General features: G+C 35.7%; 1 protein-coding gene across 1 annotated transcript in view; it reads right to left on the bottom strand.

The window, feature by feature from the left end:
• The window catches only part of PROM1 (prominin 1), a 395265-nt gene that overhangs the window by 7176 nt on the left and 370095 nt on the right, over positions 1-17994 (bottom strand). Inside the window, exon 26 of the mRNA XM_053704117.1 lies at positions 2266-2364. Within this exon, the coding sequence (XP_053560092.1) occupies positions 2298-2364 (67 nt within the window). The 3' untranslated portion in view covers positions 2266-2297. The remainder of the gene's footprint in view (positions 1-2265; positions 2365-17994) is intronic.

The raw sequence follows: 17994 nt of genomic DNA, 5'->3' as shown, positions 1-17994 counted from the left end.
AGCACAGTTCTATAGATCTATTGATATACAAGAAATAATAAAAACAAAATCACTAAATTATCAACAAGGTGTTAATCATTTCAAAAATAGAACATCAACAAGAAAACACAGCAAACCAAAGAAAAAAAGTTTTAAATAATTAAATTCTTCTGGTCAAAAAAAAAATTCTTACTCCTATTTTGCTTATTATATTTGACATTCAAAACTTAGCAGTTAATTGGAAATATAAAGCCTGACATGGAAGAAAAGGAACAAAATATCAGTCTCATTAATTAGTACTTCTGTAATTTATTTTCCAGTGTCTAGAGAAAAAGGAGTACTCCAAGGAGGGAAGCTTTAATAAGGGAAGGGGGGGGGGGCAATGCAGTTGTATTAACATTTCAAAAAATAAAAGTAAATATGTCCCTTTTTAGTGGTTTAAGATAGGTAGCTGCATAACTGGATTTATGATTTTGCTCCAGATCTGCTAATAACCTTCCTAGAACATTAAATAAGGAAGCTCCTGGTAACTACAGACCTGTTAGTCTGACTTCAGTTAAGATTAAAAAACAAAATAGTGTTTACTGTATAAATAAAAAAAAAAACACAATATTGAAGACACAAAGGAAGGTCATATCAGGCTAATTTGTTTATGGTTTTAATTATATTATTTAAATTATAATATTGGGTATGGCAGCAGATGCAAATTATCTCGTTTTTAGCAACACATTTCATAATGTCCCCAACACACACACACACGGCATAAACAAATTTTATTTATAAAGAATCAATTGAAGGATAGCTAAGTGAGCAGCAAATGGTCTAAAGGTTATGTGGCAAAAGAGTGTTTTACTGAATAATATGTATTCTCCACTAATAAAGAATATATAATAATTGTCATTCAAGGGTGAAAAGGTTAAATGTTACAAAATAGAGCACAGGACATAAAAGTAGCCCAAAGTACAAAATAATATATTTGGGTTGTAAATGCACAAATGGGTAATAATTAAACTTTCATGATTAAAAATGAGCATGCAATTTTAAGACACTTTGAATTTGAAATTCACTTATTTTATCAAAGGTTCTTTGTTTTTTTGGTATCATTTGTTGAGAAGCGTATGCACATATCCTCAGCAGTATCATTGCACTTCACTGGAACTAGCTGGTGATTGGTGGCTACACACATTTGTGCCTCGTCGTTGGCTTACCCGTATGTGTTCAGCTAGCTCCCAGGATAGCAATGCTACCTAAATTACTTAAAGGACCACTAAATGCAGCAGAATTTAATTGACAAATACACACAAAAAAGACAATACAATACCACTTTTAATTCGAAATGAGCAGTAGAATATTTTCTGGGAAACCTAATTTTCCCTCCCCTGTATCATGTGACAACCATCAGCCAATCACAAAATGCATATATTTATAGACTGAGCACTTTAGCACATGCTCAATAGATGCTGGTGCCTCAGAAAGTGTGAATATATAAAAAGAATGCGCACGTTTTGATAATGGAAGTATATTGGGGGGGGGGGAAGTAAAATTGCATACTTTATCTGAATTGTGAAACTTTAATTTTTAGTGGGCCTTTAAGAATTATAATTTCAGATAATTAAATATATACACAATGCCTTCTTGCAGCAGGAAAATGCAGGAAAATATTTAGTTGTAGAAATATTAGCAGCAGAAACAAGTACTTGCTGCTACTCTTAAGTTCACTAATATGATATCACCTGGAATATTGCTTACAATTTCAGAAACATGCAAAGGTTAAAGGCATAAATAGAGTCAGTCCACAGAGCACTACTTATTACTGGGACCTAGCAGAACACAGCTGGTGAGTCAGTTATAAGAGGCATACGTGTGCAGACACTAATCAACTCCCAGTTCATTGCTGTACCTGAGCCTACCCAGAAATACATTCAAGAAAGGATACAAAGAGAACAAAGTGAATTTGATAATATAAGTACATTGAAAGTATCTTAAAATTGCATTCTCTATCTGAACCATGAACATTTAATTTTGACATTCATATCCCCTTTAACAAAGGCAGCATGTTTTATAGAAGACAAGGAATTAATAGTTGTTTATGCAAAAAAAATAAAATTAAAAAGAACAAAAACTGAACAAATTAGATATAAATTCAATATCATTTTTAAACCGAAGTTCTTTATGTTAGTGTGGTTGGTAATAAACACAGAAAGTGGCTTTAGTGGAAAGTCTGATATTAGTAAAAGAATACAGGAAGTTTAGGAGAGGTTAAGAGACAGTGAACAGTAATTATACCTTCACATTCTCAAACCAGTGGGTAGGATACATCAATCATCTGGACATGGGGGGGCAGAAGCGCGAGGGAATCTATTCAGGGTGTCATATGAAGACATGCTAGTTATATGAGAAAATGTAGAAGAGTGTTAGAGCAAATAATTTAAATAGATGATGGGTGTCTAAAAAAAAGAATATTTATGTAGGTAATGTAAAATAAAATGAAAACTGCAAGTCGAAGCTTAAGTACTTATCTACAGATTTTTTTAAAAACATTTTGGAATTGCATGCGAAGAAATACGTAAACATGCTGTCTAATTGAATATAATCACAAACATAGAATATTTGTAAAATTCTCTTTAGCGTCTTTCTGCTTTGTAGATTGATGATAATGTTTAAATGATAAAGATTGTTATAAATACATTTTTAGATCAGCGAGACAACTGTGAATGGTAAGATTTAAAAACAAAAGCAAAACTGTGAATGGAAACTTGATTCCCGCCAACATTTTCAAAGAGACATTAAATCCAAGATTTTTCTTTCAATATTCAGGTAGAGAATATAAATGTGAGCAACATTCCAATTTACATCTATTATCTAATTTGCTTCATTCTTTAGATATTCTTTGTTGAAGAAATAGCAATGCACATGAGTGAGCCAATCACACAAGGCATCTATGTGAAGCCACAAATCATTAGCTACTGAACCTATTTAGATATGCTTTTCAGCAAAGGATATCGAGAGAATAAAGCTAATTAGATAATAGAAGTAAATTAGAAAGTTGCTTAAAATTGCATACTCTTTCTAAATCATGAAAGAATAAAATTTGGGTTTCATGTCCCTTTAACATAATCTCAAGATGTTTCTGTTGTGCTGCTATAGAATAACATATCAGCCTCAATGTTGTTTTTTAAACAAATTAACATCCTTTTTACTGTAATTGTTTTTAAACAGCCAAGCTCCACCCACCATTTGCCTTAATTGGAGGAACCAATCTGGGCTTTTGTCTGAAGACCGCAAGGCAAGCCCCCATTATAGTAAGTATAAAGTACATTGTTTTGCAGTTATCAGTTAAAGCAAAAAAGGGATGTATATGTAGCAGGGTTAGCCTTGAGAAGTCAGAAGTGTGCATTACAAGTTCTTGAAATTGGAAAGTGCTCTCAAATGTTCAGAACTAAAGTACATGAAAAGGGGGGCAAAAACATAATTTATGTAAGAACTTACCTGATAAATTCATTTCTTTCATATTAGCAAGAGTCCATGAGCTAGTGACGTATGGGATATACATTCCTACCAGGAGGGGCAAAGTTTCCCAAACCTTAAAATGCCTATAAATACACCCCTCATCACACCCACAATTCACTTTAACGAATAGCCAAGAAGTGGGGTGATAAAAAAGGAGCGAAAGCATCAAAAAAATAAGGAATTGGAATAATTGTGCTTTATACAGGGAGTGCAGAATTATTAGGCAAGTTGTATTTTTGAGGATTAATTTTATTATTGAACAACAACCATGTTCTCAATGAACCCAAACAACTCATTAATATCAAAGCTGAATAGTTTTGGAAGTAGTTTTTAGTTTGTTTTTAGTTATAGCTATTTTAGGGGGATATCTGTGTGTGCAGGTGACTATTACTGTGCATTATTATTAGGCAACTTAACAAAAAACAAATATATACCCATTTCAATTATTTATTTTTACCAGTGAAACCAATATAACATCTCAGCATTCACAAATATACATTTCTGACATTCAAAAACAAAACAAAAACAAATCAGTGACCAATATAGCCACCTTTCTTTGCAAGGACACTCAAAAGCCTGCATCCATGGATTCTGTCAGTGTTTTGATCTGTTCACCATCAACATTGCGTGCAGCAGCAACCACAGCCTCCCAGACACTGTTCAGAGAGGTGTACTGTTTTCCCTCCTTGTAAATCTCACATTTGATGATGGACCACAGGTTCTCAATGGGGTTCAGATCAGGTGAACAAGGAGGCCATGTCATTAGATTTTCTTCTTTTATACCCTTTCTTGCCAGCCACGCTGTGGAGTACTTGGACGCGTGTGATGGAGCATTGTCCTGCATGAAAATCATGTTTTTCTTGAAGGATGCAGACTTCTTCCTGTACCACTGCTTGAAGAAGGTGTCTTCCAAAAACTGGCAGTAGGACTGGGAGTTGAGCTTGAGTCCATCCTCAACCCGAAAAAGCCCCACAAGCTCATCTTTGATGATACCAGCCCAAACCAGTACTCCACCTCCACCTTGCTGGCGTCTGAGTCAGACTGGAGCTCTCTGCCCTTTACCAATCCAGCCACGGGCCCATCCATCTGGCCCATCAAGACTCACTCTCATTTCATCAGTCCATAAAACCTTAGAAAAATCAGTCTTGAGATATTTCTTGGCCCAGTCTTGACGTTTCAGCTTGTGTGTCTTGTTCAGTGGTGGTCGTCTTTCAGACTTTCTTACCTTGGCCATGTCTCTGAGTATTGCACACCTTGTGCTTTTGGGCACTCCAGTGATGTTGCAGCTCTGAAATATGGCCAAACTGGTGGCAAGTGGCATCTTGGCAGCTGCACGCTTGACTTTTCTCAGTTCATGGGCAGTTATTTTGCGCCTTGGTTTTTCCACACGCTTCTTGCGACCCTGTTGACTATTTTGAATGAAACGCTTGATTGTTCGATGATCACGCTTCAGAAGCTTTGCAATTTTAAGAGTGCTGCATCCCTCTGCAAGATATCTCACTATTTTTTACTTTTCTGCGCCTGTCAAGTCCTTCTTTTGACCCATTTTGCCAAAGGAAAGGAAGTTGCCTAATAATTATGCACACCTGATATAGGGTTTTGATGTCATTAGACCACACCCCTTCTCATTACAGAGATGCACATCACCTAATATGCTTAATTGGTAGTAGGCTTTCAAGCCTATACAGCTTGGAGTAAGACAACATGCATAAAGAGGATGATGTGGTCAAAATACTCATTTGCCTAATAATTCTGCACTCCCTGTACAAAAAATCATAACCACCACAAAAAAGGGTGGGCCTCATGGACTCTTGCTAATATGAAAGAAATGAATTTATCAGGTAAGTTCTTACATAAATTATGTTTTCTTTCAGGTAATTAGCAAGAGTCCATGAGCTAGTGACGTATGGGATAATAAATACCCAAGATGTGGAACTTCCACGCAAGAGTCACTACAGAGGGAGGGATAAAATAAAGACAGCCAATTCCGCTGAAAAATTAGTCCACAACCCAAATTAAAAAAGTTTCAATTTTTATAATGAAAAAAACTGAAAATATAAGCAGAAGAATCAAACTGAAACAGCTGCCTGAAGTACCATTCTACCAAAACTGCTTCTAAAGAAGAGAAAACATCAAAATGGTAGAACATAGTAAAAGTATGCAAAGAAGACCAAGTCATTGCTTTGCAAATCTGATCAACAGAAGCTTCATTCTTAAAAAGCCGAGGAAGTAGAAACTTACCTAGTAGAATGAGCCATAATCCTCCGAGGCGGGAATCCACCCGACTCCAAATAACCATGATGAATCAAAAGTTTAAGCAAGATGCCAAATAAATGGTAGAAGCCTTTTGACCTTCCTAACACCAGAAAAGATAACAAATAGACTAGAAGACTATCTGAAATCTGAATAGCTTCAACATAAGATTTCAAAACTCTTACCATATCCAAAGAATGTAAGAATCTTACCAAAGAAGTCTTAGTAAAAGACAATAATGCCTCCCTAATGTTGATAGAAATCACAACTTTAGGTAAAAATTGAAATGAGGATAGCAAAAACCACCTTATCCTGATGAAAAAAATCAGAAAAAGGAGACTCACAAGAAAGAACAGATAATTAAAAATTGTTCTAGCTGAATAGATGTCTAAAAAGAACAATACTTTCCATAAAAGTAAATAATGTCTAGAGAAAACATATGCTCAAATAGAAGAGCCTGTAAAGCCTTTAGAACCAAATTAAAACTCCAAGGAGGAGAAATTGGCTTAATGACAGGTTTGATAAGAACCAAAGCCTGAACAAAATAATGAATAACAGGAAGGAACATTTCCTTACCCTGATGAAAAATCAGAAAAGGAGATCCACAAGAAAGAGAGGAAAACTCAGAAACTCTTCTAGCAGAAGAGATAACCAAAAGGAACAATACTTTCCAAGAAAGTAATTTTAATGTCCAGAGAACGCAAAGGTTCAAACGGAGGAGCCTGTAAAGCACTCAGTACCAATACAAACCAAAGCCTGTACAAAACAATGAATATCAGAATGAATAGCAATCTTTCTGTGAAAAAGAACAGAAAGAGTAGAGATTTGTCCTTTCAATAACTTGCAGACAAAACCTTATCTAAACCAACCTGAAAAATTGTAAAATTCTAGGAATTCTAAAAGAATGCCAAAAGAATTTATGAGAAGAACACCAAGAAATGAAAGTCTTCCAAACTCGATAATAAATCTTTCTAGAGATAGATTTACAAACCTGTAACATAATATTAATCACTGAGTCAGAGAAACCTCTATGACTAAGAATCAAACGTTCAATCTCCATATCTTCAAATTTAATGATTTGAGATCCTGATGGAAAAATGGGCCTTGAGATAAAAGGTCTGGTCTTAACGGAAATGTCCAAGGTTGGCAACTGGCCATCCGAATGAGATCCGCATACCAAAACCTGTGAGGCCATGCTGGAACCACCAGCAGTACAAACGAACGCTCCATTAGAATTTTTGAAGAACTAGAGGTGGAAGATATAGACAGAATGATAATTCCAAGGAAATGCATACGCTACTTCCACCTGAGGATCCTTCGGATCTGAAATAGGCCCCTGGGAAATTCCTTGTTAAGACGAGAGGCCAACAGATCTATTTCTGGAAGCCACTACATCTGAAAAATTGAAAAACATATCTGGGTAAAGACCATTCTCGCCGATGTAAAGCTTGATTAACAGAGATAATCCGCTTCCCAAACGTCTATACCTGGGAAAAGGACCCCAGAATTTAGATAGGAGCTGGATTTAGCCCAAGCAAATATCCGAAATACTACACCCTGATGATTGACATACACCACAGATGTGATAATGTCTGAAAAAAACAATAAACGTCTCTTCTTCAAAAGAAACCAACTGAAGAACTCTGGGAATGCACGGAGTTCCAAAATATCAAATGGTAATCTCGCCTCCTGAGATTTCCAAACCCCTTGTGCTGACAGAGAACCTCAGACAGCCTCCCAACCTAAAAGACTCGCATCTATAGAGATCATGGTCCAGGTTTAAAGAATCGAAGAGACCTGTAGAACTAAATGATGGTGATCTTAACCACCAAATCAAAGATAGATAAACATAGAATTCGAAGATTTAAAAAGTGAAATCCTAGAATCCCTGCACCATTATGCAGCATAAAAAACTGGAAAGGTTTTCTATGAAAATGAGCAAAGGGAAATGAATCCAATGCTGCAGCCATAACACCTAAATTTCCATGCATATATAGCAACTGAAGGAAATAATAGAGACTGAAGGTACCGACAGACGGAACCCAATAAGAATCTAGCACAAACTTACTTCACCACCTCCACGGGAGGCAAAGTTTGTAAAACTGATTTGTGGGTGTGGTGAGGGGTGTATTTATAGGCATTTTAAGGTTTGGGAAACTTTGCCCCTCCTGGTAGGAATGTATATCCCATACGTCACTAGCTCATGGACTCTTGCTAATTACATGAAAGAAATAAATAAAGTATACTGCAAAGTTGTTTCATTATGCATATCTATACATTTTATATTAACTTCACAAGGTGTTTAAATGTCCCTTTAATCTGCTTTTATTAATTTGTGGCACAGAAAAAAATCACCACTTTAGAGAAAAACTGAAAAACAGCTATTTAGTTTTCAATGTGAGTTATATGTTGACCTCCGGATCAAGAAGAAAACGACAGAGTGATGACCGATGAAAGGGAATTTCTATAATGTTACATAAATAGAAGTTTTTCAACAACACAAAAAACATATGCAGTGCTTTGGTTGTACAAACATATTCAAAAAATGCTGATAAATGGTCCAGCCAATCTGGTGAAGGTCTTATCGTGTAAAAGGCCGAACAATGCTTACAAAAACAAAAAAAAAGGTATATTGAAGTTGTTGTTAGAGTTTTCATCTGCAGATACGCTTCTGGAATAGCTCTGATGTGGTTACTAAATGTGTCAGTTCACAAGAGAGCTAGATTAGTGCACACAATCATAAGAATCTGTGGAAAATAACTTACCAAGGGCCAGATTACAAGTGGAGTGCTAATTAACACTCCCGCTTGAGCATTAATTGCGCTAGAAGAAAGCTTTTTGCGCTCGTCCGGTTGCACTTGTATTATGAGTTGAAAGTAAACTGTTTTCACTCGCACCCTAACCTGTTGAGGGCAAAAAGCCAAAAATAGAATATTTTGTGCACATTCATGTATTCCCGATAGAAGTCAACGGAGAGAAAAAAGTGGGAAAAACACCTTATAGAAAGAAGAAAAAAGCGGCTGCACACTGCCGAGTATAAGAATTAAAAAATATATATCTTTATTCGTCCAGGGGTAAAAATATGAAATACATGAAGTACAAAAAAGAAAGAACTTCCTTACATGTTTTGTGCCCGTACTTGGCACTTAATCATAGGAGTGAAGTTAGGGATACAACCCCTGCTATTTAAAGGGGAAGTACCCAATCATGATCAAGATGTTAAACACATAGGATAAAGTGTAAAAACAACTTGCAAACACCTAACACAAGCTCAATATATGGAAGAGATAAAAATTTCTACTTATAAGAATATAAGCCATTATTTAAATGAAAAGAAAAAAAAAAAGAAAGAAACAATCCAATTACAACTTGCAAACCCCTACCACAAAATAACTCTCCATAAGTACATAATTTCTAAACATTGCATGTGCAAGGAATATCCCCCTGGTATGGGTTATTATACATTATGCTTTGAGGCAATATAAGTCACACTAAAAATGAATTACATTTAAGGTGGTATCTTTTTTGATATTTCATCCAATGCTTATATGAAATGTAAAGTGAAAAACATAATTTATGTAAGAACTTACTTGATAAATTCATTTCTTTCATATTAGCAAGAGTCCATGAGCTAGTGACGTATGGGATATACATTCCTACCAGGAGGGGCAAAGTTTCCCAAACCTCCAAATGCCTATAAATACACCCCTCACCACACCCACAAATCAGTTTAACGAATAGCCAAGAAGTGGGGTGATAAGAAAAAAGTGCGAAAGCATAAAAAATAAGGAATTGGAATAATTGTGCTTTATACAAAAAAATCATAACCACCATAAAAAGGGTGGGCCTCATGGACTCTTGCTAATATGAAAGAAGTGAATTTATCAGGTAAGTTCTTACATAAATTATGTTTTCTTTCATGTAATTAGCAAGAGTCCATGAGCTAGTGACGTATGGGATATAAATACCCAAGATGTGGAACTTCCACGCAAGAGTCACTAGAGAGGGAGGGATAAAATAAAGACAGCCAATTCCGCTGAAAAATAATCCACAACCCAAAAAAGTGAAACAAATTGAAACTATAAGCAGAAGAATCAAACTGAAACAGCTGCCTGAAGTACTTTTCTACCAAAAACTGCTTCAGAAGAAGAAAACACATCAAAATGGTAGAATTTAGTAAAAGTATGCTAAGAAGACCAAGTAGCTGCTTTGAAAATTTGATCAACTGAAGCTTCATTCCTAAACGCCCAGGAAGTAGAAACTGACCTAGTAGAATGAGCTGTAATTCTTTGAGGCAGAGTTTACACTTAACTTTGGTAGATCCAGCATCAGGCAGCGAATTTCCAGAAGTAGCTTCTGATTCAGGGGTCAACCTGAGACATCTTGCAATATGTAATAGAAAAAACAACATATAAAGCAAAATTTATCACATTCCTTAAATGACAGTTTCAGGAATGGGAAAGAATGCCAATGAACAAGCTTCTAGCAACCAGAAGCAAATAAACAATGAGATTTCCATGTTGGGTTTAAAAGCTATCCGGTACTTTTTGGATATAGCAACACAATACTCAGTTGAGTTCAAACTGTTTTTTCTGTGAAATTGTTGAATTTTTACTTAAACACAATTGTTTCATGTTCAATAATGAGTATTTCATATAGGTTTGTGGTACGGCGATGGGGGCAAAATTTGCCCCCTCGTTCGCCAACTTGTTTGTAGCTTGGTGGGAGGATCTATATCTTTACACCATGTCTAATCCCTTTGCAAACAACATTATAAAATATATGAGATTCATTGACGATCTCATATTCATTGTACAAGATCCCTTTGAACTAAGTACTTTTCTGGAATATATTACTACTAATGACCTTAATCTTAAATTTACAGGAGAATTGCAACAATATAAAATATGCTTTTTGGATTTAGTACTTATTGGAAATCCAGATAATGGGACCATACTAACAGACACATATCTGAAGACCGCAGCAGGTAACACTATTTTACATGCTAAATCATGCCATCCTACTCATCTTATACGCTTAATACCTAAGGCACAGTACATACGTATGAGAAGAAACACTAACTCCAATGATAATTTCTATTTACAAAGTAGTGAACTAACGAATAGATTGAAACAGAGAGGGTATTCAGCAAAGGTTTTGAATAAATCTTTTGAACAAGTGAAACATAAAACACAACAAGAATTGATAGACAATAAGAGAGAAGATAAAGATTTTTGAAAAGATAAAATAGTGTTTACTACTGAATATTCAAAACAGTTTAATGATATTAGTACCATTTTGAGAAAACATCTACATATCTTGAAGGAAGACGAATCACTAGGGGATGTCCATGAAATTTGCAAATTTGTTGCAAAAAAACCTCCTACCCTAGGGACTTGACTGGCCCCCAGTATGATTAATACATCTTGTTCAGAGGACAGTGATTGGATCAGGAAAAAAGGCACATACAAATGTGCTACTAGATCCTGTATAACGTGTGGAGTAATTAATCAGAGTGACAATTTTTCAAGTTCTGTTACCCAGGAAAGATTTAATATTGAATTCTACGCTAATTGCAGGACAGAATTTATTATATATTTATTGGAGTGCTCTCTTTGTTCCCTTCAATATGTTGGTCAAACGACCAGGGAACTCAGATCACGTATCAGAGAGCATATTAGGGACACGAAGAATTATAACAAAGATTCAGCAGTAGCGAGACACTTCAATCTAGTTCACATGACCCATAGAGCACATCTTACAGTTAAAGCAATAGATAAAATTCATTCTATTAAAACGTGAACTCTATTGGATTTATAGATTAAAAACTATTTCCCCTTTAGGTTTAAATAGGTAATGGGATATGTCATACTTTGTCAATTAATCTCATATTTTCTCATTAGAGTCTAGTTACATATATACGTATATATATATATATATATATATATATATATATATATATATATTTACCAATTTTTCTACCATTATTTTATATACGGGGTCTCTTGTGATACTGGATTTTCACTTTACATTTCATATAAGCATTGGATGAAATATCAAAAAGATACCACCTTAAATGTAATTAATTTTTAGTGTGATTTATATTGCCTCAAAGTTCAAAATTCCTTACACATGCAATGTTTAAAAATTATGTACTTATGGAGAGTTATTTTGTGGCAGGGGTTTGCAAGTTGTAATTGGATTGTTTCTTTCTTTTTTTTTTTTTTCCTTTTTTTTTTTTAAATAATGGCTTATATTCTTATAAGTAGAAATTTTTATCTCTTCCATATATTGAGCTTGTGTTAGGTGTTTGCAAGTTGTTTTTACACTTTATCTTATGTGTTTAACATCTTGATCATGATTGGGTACTTCCCCTTTAAATAGCAGGGGTTCTAAACCGAACTTCACTCCTATGATTAAGTGCCAAGTACAGGCACAAAACATGTAAGGAAGTTCTTTCCTGCAGCCTTTTTTGTACTTCATGTATCATGTTTTTACCCCTGGACGAATAAAGATATATATTTTTTAATTCTTATACTCTGCAGTGTGCAGCCGCTTCTTTCTTTTTTCTACATTTTGCCTCACAGCAGCGGAACCGGCTGCTTACTGCAGTGTGCACCCCCTGTGCTCCACTCCTACATTCCTCCCAACTACTTCCGGTGGCGTCTTCAGCCTCTTTGGGACCTTGGAGCGGTTTTGCGATCGTGGACTTGTATGAGGAAAAACATCTTACTCTCGCGCAAACCTTTTCGCATATTCTCATGTGCAATAAGCCAAAATGTTCCAATGTTCTGCACATAGCAGAATATATTCTATTTATTCATAAATAAATATTTATATATATATATATATGTGATTTTTTTAATACAATATATATCTATACTTTTATATACACATGGTTTTATATATATACATAAAAAAGTGCACTCACGACAACAGACATATGGCTCAAAACCATTTTTAGCCTGTTCTATGGCAATTTACCACCTGGGTGCAGCTTTTTAGCCCAGTAATGCTTTTCACAGAGTAGAACTTTACTGTAGTATATCAGTCTGATCCCGCCTATTATGGTCAGTCCAGCACCAAAATACCAGGCAATTCCTCTTTGAACAAGGAACACAGCAACCACAGATGATCGTTTCTTCCTTCATTGGGCCTCGTCAGTGAGGTGTAGCCATATTCCTCTAAGCACACTGAGCAAGGAGTCCACGTCTGGTTGCCCCTTTTTCCCCATAGGGAGACTAAATACATATAGAAAGAAGTGCACTCACAGGAACGAACAACTGGCTCAAAACCATTGTTAGCCTGTTCTATGGCGATTTACCACCTGGGTGCAGCTTTTTAGCCCAGTAATGCTTTTCACAGAGTAAAACTTTCCAGTAGTATATCAGTCTGATCCCACCTATTACGGTCAGTCCAGCGCCGAAATACCAGGCAATTCCTCTCTGAACAAGGAACTCATCAACCCCAGGCGGGAACTCAGCAACCCCAGGCGATTGTTTCGGCCTTCATTGCACTCACAGGAACGAACAACTGGCTCAAAACCATTGTTAGCCTGTTCTATGGTGATTTACCACCTGGGCGAATTGCCTGGTATTTCGAGGCTGGACTGACCATGTTGGCGGGATCAGATTGATATACTACAGGAAAGTTTTCCTCTGTGAAAAGCACAATTGGGCAGAAGGAAGCTACTTCCAGGTGGCAACCGGGCCATAGAACAAGCTGTTCGGATACATTTGGGTTACATTGAGGCCTTTTGTATTATCCTATTCTGACTATTGTGGCTTATGTGCTTTTACTTACCTCATAAAGATTGAGGTTTTTAAGTGTGAGTGGGAGACCTTGGGGGCACCTGTATTGTGGGGTTCTTAATAAAACTTGCTTCACTATTTTGGGACCTCTGTCTTTTTGTCTCCCTCTTCATTACATGAGCCATCAACGCTTTCAGAGAGGATCGTAAATACTACCTCAGAATACAGCAATTGGCGAATACAGCTTCAGGTCCCTATTAGAACGGATCCAAATAACAGGAGCTGCAGAGACCTACAGGGATTATCTTTTAAAGGGTGAATACTTACCTCATATCGATTGAGGTTCTCTAAGTAAGTGTTTAGATATAGGGGAGCCTCTTTCCCTGCAATTATCATTATATGTCCACAGAGATTTTGGCACAGAACAAAAGACTTTTTTTCTATATATATATATATACAGTATATATATACATATATATATATAAAAATATCTATAAATACATAGAACATATTCAACTATGTGCATATTAATACATATGTACAAATACATAAACACACACACACATATATATATATATATATATATACACACTTACATTTTTAAACATGTATATGTATGTCCACGGTAAAGCCCTTTGTCTGCCTGAGATCTTTGAGCTTTTATAACTTTTGTGTGCAATATTGTTTTTCATTTTTTTTATTAGATGCTGTAATTAAGAGTGTAACTGTACTTTCTAATGTATTAGTTTTGTGCAACTTTTTAGTTAAATACATAGAACATATTCAACTATGTGCATATTAATACATATGTACAAATACATAAACACACACACACATATATATATATATATATATATACACACTTACATTTTTAAACATGTATATGTATGTCCACGGTAAAGCCCTTTGTCTGCCTGAGATCTTTGAGCTTTTATAACTTTTGTGTGCAATATTGTTTTTCATTTTTTTTATTAGATGCTGTAATTAAGAGTGTAACTGTACTTTCTAATGTATTAGTTTTGTGCAACTTTTTAGTTTCGTGAAATAGTTAACCAGAGCTCTGAGGACGCGGTAATCATTCTAGCGTAAATTGCAATTGCGCTCAATCAATTGTGTTTACTTTCAATTCATAATACAAGCGGTAAGGCCGACAAACGCAAACGTTTTTTGGAGCAGGCCCTTTAAGACATATACTAAATACTATATAATAGTATTTAGTATATGACATTCCCTGTTGGCTTCAATTCATAAACATAAGGTCAAGGGAAACTTACATTTGTTATCAAATATATTAAGGGGCTTAGCAAAGCTGAGGCTGTGAGTATTTTTTTTTTTTTTTTTTCAAAATAAGCTTTATTGGCGAAATGGTATAACAAAGAAGGCAATCAAATAAACATGTTCAATACAAAACAGTATACAGTCGTTATGTGGTTTTTGCCATAACATAGTCATTCAAAAGTCTTTCGCGATATACTAGATATTCAAGTATACTCTAACAGTCTAGATAATGACATCAGGTATATAAGGTACAAAGTCACTTCATACCGACTGCACATAGAAAAAACTTTTGACATAGACTGTTTGCATGCCGAGAACCATTGCAACAGATGATTCTCAGCTTAAGGAGTAGAAAATGCATAATGAAAGAAAAGATATAGATTTACAATATGGATTCATGAGAACAGGTCAATGGTAAAAATCTCGTTTCCACAGTTTTTTAACACAGCACTGTGGGATAAATCGTTCTCGGTGTGTTTGGTCTCTAACAGACTGGAAAAAGAGTTTGGAAGAGGCTGTGAGTATTTTTTATAAGAAAAATTAAAAAACAAGGGGTCGTGATCTCAAGCTGAAGGGTAGTATATGCAGGAGTAATTTGAGGAGGCACTTCTTTACAGAAGGGGTGATTGATTGATAGAATAAACTTCCACAAGAGTTGGTAATGACAAACAATGTGGGGGACTTTAAAGTGAAGGTCAATTTTGATGAATTAGTGCTCGTTTTTTAATAATCCTATTAAAAACAAGGGCACTTTAATTAATCAAAATTGACATTTCATTAGTTTTCTTCAAAAACTTACCTTTTAATCATGATATTCGCTGCTGCGCTTCCACCGCCCATCGTAAGCCCTCTTTGCGGGTCCAAAATGACGAATCCGGCTTCTTCCAATCACAACTTTGCCTCAGGCCATGATTCCCCCGTGGGGGGAAGCCGCGATTGGAGGAAGCCGGATTCATCATTTCTGGCATATGAAGAGGCTTTCGATGGCCGGGGGAATCGCTGGAGCGGCTGTCAGGATTAAAAGGTAAATTTTTAAAGAAAACGAGTCAATGTATTAAAGTGCCCTTGTTTTTAATAGGATTATTAAAAAACAGGCACTAATTCATCAAAATTGACCTTCACTTTAAGAATGCCTGGGATAAGAATAAGGCCTATCCTACAAACTACATAGTTTGTACTTTTAGGAAATAATGGGCAGACTTCATCAAAATTGACCTTCACTTTAAGAATGCCTGGGATAAGAATAAGGCCTATCCTACAAACTACATAGTTTGTACTTTTAGGAAATAATGGGCAGACTTGTTGGGCTTATGGTTATCTGCCGTCAAAATCTATGTTTCTATGCTTGTATGAAGAAGTCATTTTATAGTAAGCAGAATCCTTGTTTTCTCTTATTCTTGTGATTATGCATTATGTACTGATATGCATTATGCGCTTCCTCCGCCCATCGTAAGCCCTCTTCGCGGGTCCAAAATGACGAATCCGGCTTCTTCCAATCACAACGTTGCCTCAGGCCATGATTCCCCTGTGGGGGAAAGCCGCGACTGGAGGAAGCTGGATTCATCATTTCTGGCATATGAAGAGGCTTTCGATGGCCGGGGTAATCACTGGAGCGGCTGTCAGGATTAAAAGGTAAATTTTTTAAGAAAACGAGTCAATGTATTAAAGTGCCCTTGTTTTTAATAGGATTATTAAAAAACGGGCACTAATTCATCAAAATTGACCTTCACTTTAAGAATGCCTAGGATAAGAATAAGGCCTATCCTACAAACTACATAGTTTGTACTTTTAGGAAATAATGGGCAGACTTGTTGGGCTTATGGTTATCTGCCGTCAAAATCTATGTTTCTATGCTTCTATGAAGAAGTCAATTTATAGTAAGCAGAATCCTTGTTTTCTCTTATTCTTGTGATTATGCATTATGTACTGATTACCCAGTACCAAAGTAACACAAATGAAAGTGAAGGGAAATTAATTTTCAAGTTTTGAGGAAGAGCTGTCTGTAAAACCTTCCCAACAATGAAATTATACAATTTGATAACCTAATGCAAGGAATACTGGGTGGCTGCCTTGTACATTTGCAGAAAGGTTTTTAAAATGAGACCCTGGCTCAGGTAAAAATAAATATTGTTTCAAAAGGTGGAAAAGATTACTAATATTCCTGAGTCCAAAGTGTTTTTCTAGACAGCCGTGTGCAACTGCTTGTTTGTACTTTTTAGTAAAATAACTTCAGATTTAGTATTCAAAGAATTGACCAAAGTATCACCCTAACGTGATTAAAGATAGGACAGGTAGTAGCACAAAGTTCTAACTCTCATTCCTTGTTGGCTACGGACAAAACCATAATCAAAATTGTTTAGTAATTTAAGAAATTTTTAAGGACAATGTTTTCATAGGTTCATTGCTGTGATAATGTAAAAACTACAGAAGTAAATAGGTCCCATGGAGGAATGGAATGACTGAAAAACAAGATCATGAAAGAGAATATAAAAAACAGCACTATTTCCCATTTAAACAAGACTGGGACAGCAGAGGACTCAGTTTTCAGAACTAATGGATATTGGATAATCTAATGTTGTGTCATCCTGAATAATTTGCATAATCTAGAGAACAGAGAAGCCCATTAAATATTATTGTTTTCAATTCATTTCATCAGGACAAAGCATGTTGTAATTGGTTTACAGGCCTACAACAGGGTAAAAAAACATCCTGTAAAGGCACACGTTATTCTTCAAAAACAAAGATATATTAACCTTGCCATCAATATAAAAAATAGAAGAGATGATAGAACTCCATTTAGTGGGAAAAACCTTTATTAAAGCTATAGCAAAGTTTCGGGGCTCCTGCCCCTTTTTCTCAAGCTAACACAATAAAATACATTCCAATTTAATCTATACAAATATAGCAGGTGACCAATCGTCACTTTATTTACACAGTTCCACGGATACCGATTTTAACCCTAGACTGCCAAATTAAATAGGAAAATCCAGTAACCCCTGTATTTTATGTGGTCCCAAAAGTACACATGGGAGAGGGGGATCATGCTGAGGAGGTGGGATAAGAGGGTGGGAAATTGATCAGAGAGGAGGGTAAATGATGGGGGGGGGCAGCTACACTACATAATTTTTTTTTTTAATTTTATTAAATTAAGTTGGTAAATTTGGTAAAACTGGGTACAGGCAAACCGCTGACAGTACCTAAGATGGTGGTAATAAGTTAGAGG

The sequence above is a fragment of the Bombina bombina genome, chromosome 2 (assembly GCF_027579735.1).
Source record: "Bombina bombina isolate aBomBom1 chromosome 2, aBomBom1.pri, whole genome shotgun sequence".
NCBI lineage: Eukaryota > Metazoa > Chordata > Amphibia > Anura > Bombinatoridae > Bombina > Bombina bombina.
Note: the sequence above shows the minus strand (reverse complement) of the source record. Positions and strands in the feature narration are given on the sequence as shown.